The following is a 7,640-nucleotide window of genomic DNA, read 5'->3' on the forward strand; positions in this document are numbered from 1 at the left end:
TTAACTAGATAATTATTCTGTCTCGGTTTGATTAAGCTGATGGTTGTTAGATCCCAGTATAAACAAGTACCCATCACAGAGTCAAGGATTTGACCCAGGAGAGGCTATTATTTATGTTTTCACTTCCCTAAACACGTTTGACCCATCTGCACCGGGCCCGAGCACAAGGGAATCAGCTTATACACTTGCCCCGACTGGACCTGATGAGAAATGGGGTAAATTGTGCAGTTTGATCTTTTCTTCTCTAATTTGTTTACTCACCCACTAATTTCATCACAGAATCCAGTCAGTTCATTTAAACAGGGCAGAAAATTACACTTTGGAGGCAGGCTTATAATTCTAGCTTATAATTCTTTAGCTCCCAATCAGCCTGTATTAAAATAAATTAATAAGGCTGGCCAACGTGGCACACACCTTTATTCCCAGTACTGAGAGACAGGAGGATCTTTGTGAGTTCAAGGTCAACTTGTTCTACAAATGGAGTTTCAGGGTAGCTAGGGCTACACAGAGAGCCTCTATCTCAATAAACAAGTAAATCACATATCTACAGGAAGGAAGAATTTGGGTAATTCCTAATGAAAATGATGGCTAGCAACAAAAAAAACCACAAGATATCTGAGATCAAATTTGAGGGGTTGTTTTTGGTTAGGGTTTGGTTGTGTGTTTGCATATGAGATCAATGCTGAACCCTTGTGATAAGCTTCCCTCCCCAGGATGGGGGATTAACTTCCAAGAGGGCAGAAGAGTTTTCAGATGGATCCCAAAGGAATCACACAAAGACCTGACATAGAAAGAGAACTGTTCACAAGGCTCTGAGACATCAGCCAGGCCAAACACAGAATGTGGACTCAGGAATAGGGGAACTAAAGGACCAGAAGTCAGCAAGGTCTAAACAATATATTTCTTATCTCTCTGGCTGTGTCACAGAAGTCAAGAAACTCTGATGCAACCTTTGCCAGGCACAGTTCAAAGAACTCTAGGCTGGAGCCTGTAAAACATGTTTGTTTGTTACACACAGACTTTTCCCTCTCTTTTCTGGGCCAGATCTTGTCTTGGTCTCAAGCCTGTTCTTCTTCTAATGGCCCCCAGGAAACTGCATCTTCCCAGATTCAACTTTTCCACCTTGCTTGCTCTCCCACTGGCCCAGGAGCTATTGGTAAAGGCTGAGTCGTCTATCCTTTGTGGTTTGCTAACATTAAGTACAAACACAAGCTGATAAAAAGCCACAGAGTGTCTGACCCAACCAAGGCATTCTAAAGCAAACACAATCATCTGAGCACTTGTGTGCACACAAATGCACATAATTGAAAATAAAAAAAAAATTTATTTTTTTTTAAATCTAAGATAATGTCCCTCCCAGCTTAGTCCTGGATTCTTAAGTACCCCTCTCCCAATCCAGTGGCCCCGGCAAAGTGAGGACTCTGACTGACCTAATTCCAAGTTTTCAAAACTGCTTTCAGTTTCTCTTCACAGCAAGAAACCTACCCTACCCAACTCTAGCCAGCCAAAAGTTGTAATCAGGATGACACATCCTCTAGGAAGTTATCCACAGGAACCTCAGCCCCTGAGTTCCCCAATTCCCAGCCCCTAACCCTCAAAGAAGACTTCGCTGGACTCCATTGTAACTGGCTTACTGCTTTTGCTCAGAATCTCAACACACACACACACACACACACCCACACACACACACACCAACAACTCCAAAGACAGAGCCTGGTGTCATAAGCCCAGCCTGACCCCCAATTAGAATTCCTCAAAACATTTACTGAATAAATCTACAAATATGAACATACACTTTCAGGCTGGTGAGATGACTCAGGAGGCAAAGTGCTCATCCTAAAAACACAACCCGAGTTCAAATCCCAAAACCCGTGTGGAAGGAGAACTGACCTCCACAGAGTGCTCTGGTACATGTAAACCCACACCACACACACACTAAACTCACACATATTCAAAGTTTCACAGAAGCAGGAAGAAAGGGCTTGAATAACAGATTTTCCTTTTCTAGAAGTTTGTCAAAAAAAAATGGCCAAGAAATACTAAACTTACACCTTTGAAGGTATGTTTCACTACTCAGGACAATTTTAAATATTAAAGGTAAAAATATCAAGGCCACTGGGAGCACAGTGGTAGAAGTGTAATCATGGGCAGATAGGAATTCAAGGCCATCCTGGGCTTCATAGGGAGACCTGGGGAAATTTTTTAAAAAATAAAAAAATGCATGCCTGAAACACCAGGAAATTTTTCAGATACTACACAACAACAGGCTGTGTGGAGGGTGGGTGCTGGTGATGGGAACTCAGGCCTGAATCCTAGGCAGGACTGAAGTAGCTGACTGGGTTTCTATAAACACAGAGCGGCTTCAAAAGCCAAGCTTATTAGTCCTTGAGCTTGCTCTGGGTTCTCTCCGCCACTCTCTCCTTTGTGCTATGCCAGGGGTCCTGACTTCCTTAGTTTGGAGCTATTGCAGTAGAACTCCAGACCTTTCCCACGTCTCCTGATTCACGTTTTCTGCATTCCTTAGAATATATGACTGTATTTCACAACTCCTCTACAGAATTCAATATACTTGCTTCGTCGAAAATATTCTCAATTACCACACACATCTCCGGGGCTTTGTTTGAAACACATGTCCTCAAACCCCCACCCCAGATCTGATTCCGCATCAGCATTTCCACCAGCTCATTCAGCAATTCCAGCGTACACCAATGTGCATAAAGCACCGCGGTGGAGCCTGCTCAGAAAGGTTAGGCACGACCAAACAGGAGGTGGCCGCATGGGAAAGGCCTGCAGGAGACTATCCAAGACCCTCAGAAGCGCCAGTAAACACTGCAGCCAGCATTCCCCGGGAGACACGTCATCTGCTTGGTTTATCCATCCTCGCTGTGGGGGGTGGGGGTGAGAACGCTGCTGCTGGGAACTTGACCCCTTTTGCAGTAGGCGGGAGCAGCAACGCGGGAGGTGTGAGTGAGTGCGCCTCTTCCTGGACCCAGCGACCAGCCTCCAAAGCTGACAAGGCCAAGTCCCCGCCCCCTTCTGCTGTCACCCTGTCAAAACAAAGCCGCCGCCTGCGGCCTAGGGAGCGGAGCCCCCTCCACGAGCATCTCCAGCTGGAGGCTCGAGGGTGCCTAGAGCCCTCGGGGAAGGAGAAAGGCAAGAAAACTGTCCTCAAACTGTGAAGTACTCGCTGGGTCGTCACCTTGCCAGACCTTGTTTACACCCTAAGCGGCCAAGGACGCCGCAATCCCTAAACAAGTAATAACACAATAATAACAGGGCTGTCGCCGACCGGCCGGCCGAGGCGCCAGGCGCCAAAAGACCCAGGCTTGGGGTAGTGCCCACCTCCCACCCCTCGCTCCGCCCCTTCGCTCCCGCAGAGCGCCAGTATTCCGGGACTCCTCTGCGCGCTCACTCCGGAACCCAGCTCCTCCTAGCGGGGCACAGTGGGAAGGGCGAGCGCAGGGAGACACACTCAGATCCCCACCCCCCACCCCAAAAAGATGCTTCCCAGCCGAGAGTGGTTCGCCACACCAAGCACAGTCCTGTGAAAGATCTCCCGCAAACTCCTACAAAGCAACAAAACCCCAGGGTAGCCCCGACACTTGGAAGCCAAGACTCAACATTCCCAGAAGAAGGAGACGAGCAGATTTGGATAACCCCTACCCCTACGGGACGTTGTGCAAGCCGCGGCTGGGAGCGCGCGCAGCGAGTTCAGCACTTCCGCGGTGCTCTCCGGAGGCCAGCAGCGGGATGGGGGAGGGGAGAGGAGGGTCCGGGCCCGCCCGTGACCCCGCTATCGCGCGCGTCCCGGAGGGTACCTTGCAGGCGGAGTACACGCCGAGTTTCTCCAGTTTCTTCGCTCGCGGAGCGGAGCGCAGTTGCGCCTTCTTCACGGCGATCCGGGCCGAGCCACCGCCTCCCGGTCCCTCGGCTGTGCCTGCCGCGGCCACCGCGGTCGCTGGCCCGCAGGAAGCAGAGCTCCCGGCGGCGGTGGCCAGGGTCCGGGGAGAGCCGTGCTGGGGAGCGGGCGGCAGTGTAGGGGAGCCGGCCCCGCCAGCTTCGGCCATGCCGCCCCGAGTGTCACCCGCCGCCGCCAGGGTCCCTGCGGGCGCCCGTGGCGGAGCTCAGACCCTCCTCCCCCCCCCCCCCCCCCGCCGCCACCCAGGCCGCCGCCCTGAGCCCTCCCCACCCGCGCCGCGCTCCGCCGCTGGCGATCGCAGGCCCCCGAGCCGCCCGGGGCGGCTAGGACGCTAGCGGGCCTGAGCGCCGGGGCCGTAATCTGCTCCCCTGGGCGGCCGGCATGTTGCTGCTAGCGTGGCCACCCGCCCCGCGCGCCAGGGCCTGCGGGTGACCGGCGACCCGAGAAGCCGGGCCGCTGCAGCCCACGCACCTGCCGCCCTACGCTGCGGCGTTGCTGGGCCTGACACCCTCCCGCGCGGAGACCCAACTTCCTCCACCCTAGCGGGAGCCGGAGGAAAAAAAAATGTTTTTCAGAAATATCCGTCAGCGGCCAATCCTCCTCTTTGTTGCTAATTCACCGAAATCATGGCGTGAGGAGGTTCCTTTTTTTTTTTTTTAAGCGACTCTGGGTCAAACTTTTTCTCTTAAGAATTCTTCCCCATCCCTCTTTCCCTGATAGTTTCTGAGCCGAATCCGCCCAAAGAGAGAAGACTCTCTCTCTCTCTCTCTCTCTCTCTCTCTCTCTCTCTCTCTCTCTCTCTCTCTCTCTCGTTAGAGAACGTTACGGGGTCGGCAAAATAAAAACTAAGTGCGTGGAAAAGTTTGAAATTAGTCTGCCTTCAGGATTCACCCGGGTTGGCACGATTGCAGTCTGCTGTTAGTTTCTTGTCTATTATGCTTTCCAAGGTGAAACCCCGGTGTGCATGTTAGCCGGCAAGACTGTGTCCAAAAGTGATGCTGATTTTTAGTTAAACTTTATAAGCAAAATTATTGTCCCTGTCGCTGAAAGCAAATTATTTTAGTTTTTCATCTTGAGTCTACCCTTCTAAAACGACTTGAAAAGCCCTACATTGTTGGTCAGCACCATTGGTAAGTGCCCTAATTCTGCGGAGCCAGCCATGGTCATAATGTGGAACATGGGTTGTAATGTGTTTATGACTGGTTGTCTGGCAAGCTTGGTAGTTACTGCCAAACTTCAACCATAAGGGATGTGCTTTCCCTTGCCGGTGCTGTTTTTGTTTTTCGGGATTCTCTTTCCAGATTCTGTGTCCTTTTAACTCGGGTTCACATGTGAATGTGGTTACAGTTTCTAATAGCAATGTTATGCCAGGGAAAAGGAAGTCTCTGAGCAATGAAGCCTGCCGCTGTGAAATGGCAGCATCTTATTAGTTTGCATTTGACCAGCATCCCTTCCTAGGCTTGGCCTTAGCCCAGTGTGGAGCTTCATGCCTATTATCTCAGTACCTGAGAGGCTGAAGCAGAAGATTGGCCATGAGTTCCAAGGTATCCTGGGCATCCCGAGTGAGACTCTTGCCTCAAAAAATATTAATCAATAAGATTTGATCCCAGAACTACAGAAGCACAAAAACAGGTCAGCCACACAGAGAGCCCCTGTGTAGAAACAAACAAAGAAAACTTCAGGTTTTACAGCACTTTTTCCTTTCTACAGTTGCTCTCTGGTGTTTTGTTTTAACAATAATGTCATTAAACCAGAATAACTTTACTGGAGAGTTCAGGTTCTCTTATATGTTCTTAGTGTCCTTCACCTAAGACTCTTTTTTTAATGGTTTTTCGAGACAAGGTTTCTCAGTAGCTATGGAGCCCGTCCTAGAACTCGCTCTGTAGACCAGGCTGGCCTGAAACTCAAAAAGATCCACCTGTCTCTGCATCCCAAATCCTGGAATTAAAGGTGTGGGCCACCACCACCCAGCACATCTAATTGTTTTGAAATGAATTCAGAAGGAAGCTTGGGATCCATTGTATCATAGTGAGCTGTTAATCGCTGCCCAGAGGAAGACTCAGAAGAAGAGGGGAGAGACTGGCTTCTTTTTTGTTAGTATCCGGAAAAGTAAGCCTGTTCTGCAATTGGGGTGGGGAGGGGTGCAAACAGCTGTATTGAAGGGTGGGTTTGGAGGGTGCATCCTTCAGAGAAAAGTAGAAAATACCCACCCAGAGTGTCAGGGAAAATATACTTTTGATTTTGGCCAGTAACTGAGGACAGAAAGGGTGGGAAAGTAATGCAGACCTGTAAATATCTGCACAGAGAGATAGGGGTGGGTGTAAGAGCGTCATCTCATGGAAGGGGCTAGGAATTTTCTTGTCTCCTTAATATGTTGTATGTATATCTAGTTTCCTAAGACATGATTTTTAATAGATTTTCTGTACTGTGATAATAGGTTTCTCTGCTAATGCAGGAAACCAGATCAACCCTAAATGAAAAAGTAAAAGAAAACAAACAAAACAAAGCAGGATTATTTGAGCAAAGAAAGTCCAGTTCCAGAGATGGAGGCAGAAGTCACTGCCAGAACTGAAGCAGGAAGCTTATATAGCCTGTAGGAGAGAGGTGATGACATGGTCACCACAAGCTGGGCTTGTGTCCAGTGCTTTAGACCCAGACTTGGGCTGCTGGCAACCTCAGGGGAGGAGTTGCTGCAGTTGCCAAGAATGCAGAATTGGGCTTTTTGTCGCCTTTTTTTCTTTTGTTGGAAATTCTCTGAAACAGTGAGATTTGGAGACAGACAGACAGACAGACAGACAGAGAGATGGGGCTTCTCAGATTATACAGGTGCAAGCTAGAGGTTCCAACCAACCAATTTTTTTTTTTTTTTTTTGAGCCAGGGTTTCCTCTACCACCTCCTGTTGGTCAAGTGACTTGACAAGCCCAGTTGGAGAGAACTTTATGTTTTGGTTTGAGCAGCTTAAACTGTCTTGCTTATATCTACTCAGAGTCAGATATACCTCTGAATTCTCAATTCTCTCAAAAAAACAAATAACAACAAAAACCACATGTATCCCAGTAGATTAAAGATAAACTTTTAAAAAGAAATCTATTCAAGGTGTGATGGCACACCTGTAATCTTAGCACTCAAGAAACAAAATCAACATGGGGTACATTGTTAGAACCTGTCTCAAGAAAATAAAAATAAATATGTAAAGCAGCCAAGCTTGGTGCTGGAGAGATGGCTCAGCAGTTCAGACACTTGTTGTGTGGAGAGTCTCACATGGCAAATCACAACCACCCCCACTCTAGTTCTATAGCATCCACCCCCGACCTCCATCGGCACCAGGCATGCACATGGTATATATTCACACATTACATGCAGGCAAACCACAAATACACATAAAAAAATCAATAAATCTAAAACAATTCCTTTTAAATAGTCAGACTTACAGAGGAGGAAACAGTCCTTCTCAAATGGCCTTTAACAAAGCCCTGCTACTCCACCTTCCTCTATTTCATACAGTATTTTAAATTTTAAGAAGGGACAATTGGGATACTTCCCTTTTTACAAAATGGTTGTAATAGCTGGGGTGACAATGCCTACTTGTAATCCCAGGACTTTTGAAACAGTGACATACGGTAGCAAGTTCAAAGCTAGGCCGGACTACATAATGAGGTGCTATCTTTAAATTACTTAATTAAATTAAAAGTTGTGTTGCCACATATGGTGGTTTTAATA

General features: G+C 48.2%; 1 protein-coding gene across 1 annotated transcript in view; it reads right to left on the bottom strand.

The window, feature by feature from the left end:
• Nucleotides 1-4,106, bottom strand: part of Kat2b (lysine acetyltransferase 2B) — a 128,247-nt gene extending 124,141 nt beyond the window's left edge. Inside the window, exon 1 of the mRNA XM_085679374.2 lies at nt 3,819-4,106. Coding sequence (XP_085535500.1) covers nt 3,819-4,067 — 249 coding nt within the window. The 5' untranslated portion in view covers nt 4,068-4,106. The remainder of the gene's footprint in view (nt 1-3,818) is intronic.
• Between the last annotated feature and the right edge of the window lie 3,534 nt (nt 4,107-7,640).

This window comes from Myodes glareolus, chromosome 18 (genome assembly GCF_982192425.1).
Source record: "Myodes glareolus chromosome 18, mMyoGla1.1, whole genome shotgun sequence".
NCBI classification, from domain to species: domain Eukaryota; kingdom Metazoa; phylum Chordata; class Mammalia; order Rodentia; family Cricetidae; genus Myodes; species Myodes glareolus.